Raw genomic sequence first — 1,006 nt, forward strand, 5'->3', positions numbered from 1 at the left:
CTCTCCTTCTCGTCGTACTAAACAATCTGCTCGTCCATCTTCTTCTCTCCCTGCCAGGCCAACTATGGCCAAGAGTGCTCCAACCCGCAAACGGCTAGCCTCAGCATCTCCGATTCTGGAGGATGATGTTGATGACGATGATGATGATGTCCCTCTTATCGTTAAAAGGAAGGTAATTAAATTGGTCTATTTACAAGTATGCTCTTCCCCATTTGAAATTTTTCTGTGTACTGATGATCTTTTGGACTTTTCAGAAAAGCTCAACTTCCTCTTTAAAGGCTTTGGTATTACCAACTCCTGCTCCATCATCCTCTGTTAAGGCTACTCCATCCAAACCGGTTATGATGGGAACATGCCTAAAGGTATATCTTCAGTCCCAGATTCTTCATCACCGCCCATGAATGAGCCACCTTCCTCCCAGGGCGTCGACCCCCCAATCATCGAAGCAGAAGGTAATTCAGTTTTTGATGTCTTACCTTTGCTTGTGCTATTGGTTTCTGACTGGTTGCTCTTTGCACTTTGCAGATACTCCTATGAGTCTGCCCGTTGTGGCAACGTCTTCTCGCTCGGACAAGGGGAAGTCCTCACGAATGGATGAGTCATTGGTGGCCAGCTTGGCTGAGGGTGCGCCATCTTCTACGATTGTCGACGAGGTAGTTTTTCTCTTTGCCCCATTCCTATTTCCAACTTGTTCGTTGTAACGAATATTTTTAATGTTGGCCATCTTCTTTGCAGGATGCTGACAGGATTGTTCGTTCTATCCAGGATTTGTTCACTTCCTGGGGGCAGGTCCAAATGCCTCGACCTGCTCCACCTGATCGTCCTGCTGCTTCTTCAGAAGAGGACTTGAAGTTCTTGAGGGAGTTGGTATTTGAGTACGTGTCCTTCATGGACATGGACATTGAAAGGGCTAGTGCTGCCAGACACAAGAATGAACTTGAGAGTTTGAGTGCGAAATTAGAGCAAGCACTGACGCTTCCGTCGCTCAATCTTTCTGCCGACTTTA

The 1,006-nt window shown here is 46.7% G+C and overlaps 1 protein-coding gene across 1 annotated transcript; it reads left to right on the plus strand.

The window, feature by feature from the left end:
• Positions 1-397: 397 nt before the first annotated feature.
• Positions 398-943, plus strand: LOC111387780 (the record flags this gene model as incomplete). The annotated part of the gene is made up of 3 exons (XM_023012367.1): positions 398-452; positions 526-653; positions 736-943. Coding segments are annotated over exons 1-3 (391 nt in total), but the record flags the coding sequence as incomplete, so codon positions are not given.
• Between the last annotated feature and the right edge of the window lie 63 nt (positions 944-1,006).

This window comes from Olea europaea, unplaced genomic scaffold, assembly GCF_002742605.1.
Source record: "Olea europaea var. sylvestris unplaced genomic scaffold, O_europaea_v1 scaffold42414, whole genome shotgun sequence".
NCBI lineage: Eukaryota > Viridiplantae > Streptophyta > Magnoliopsida > Lamiales > Oleaceae > Olea > Olea europaea.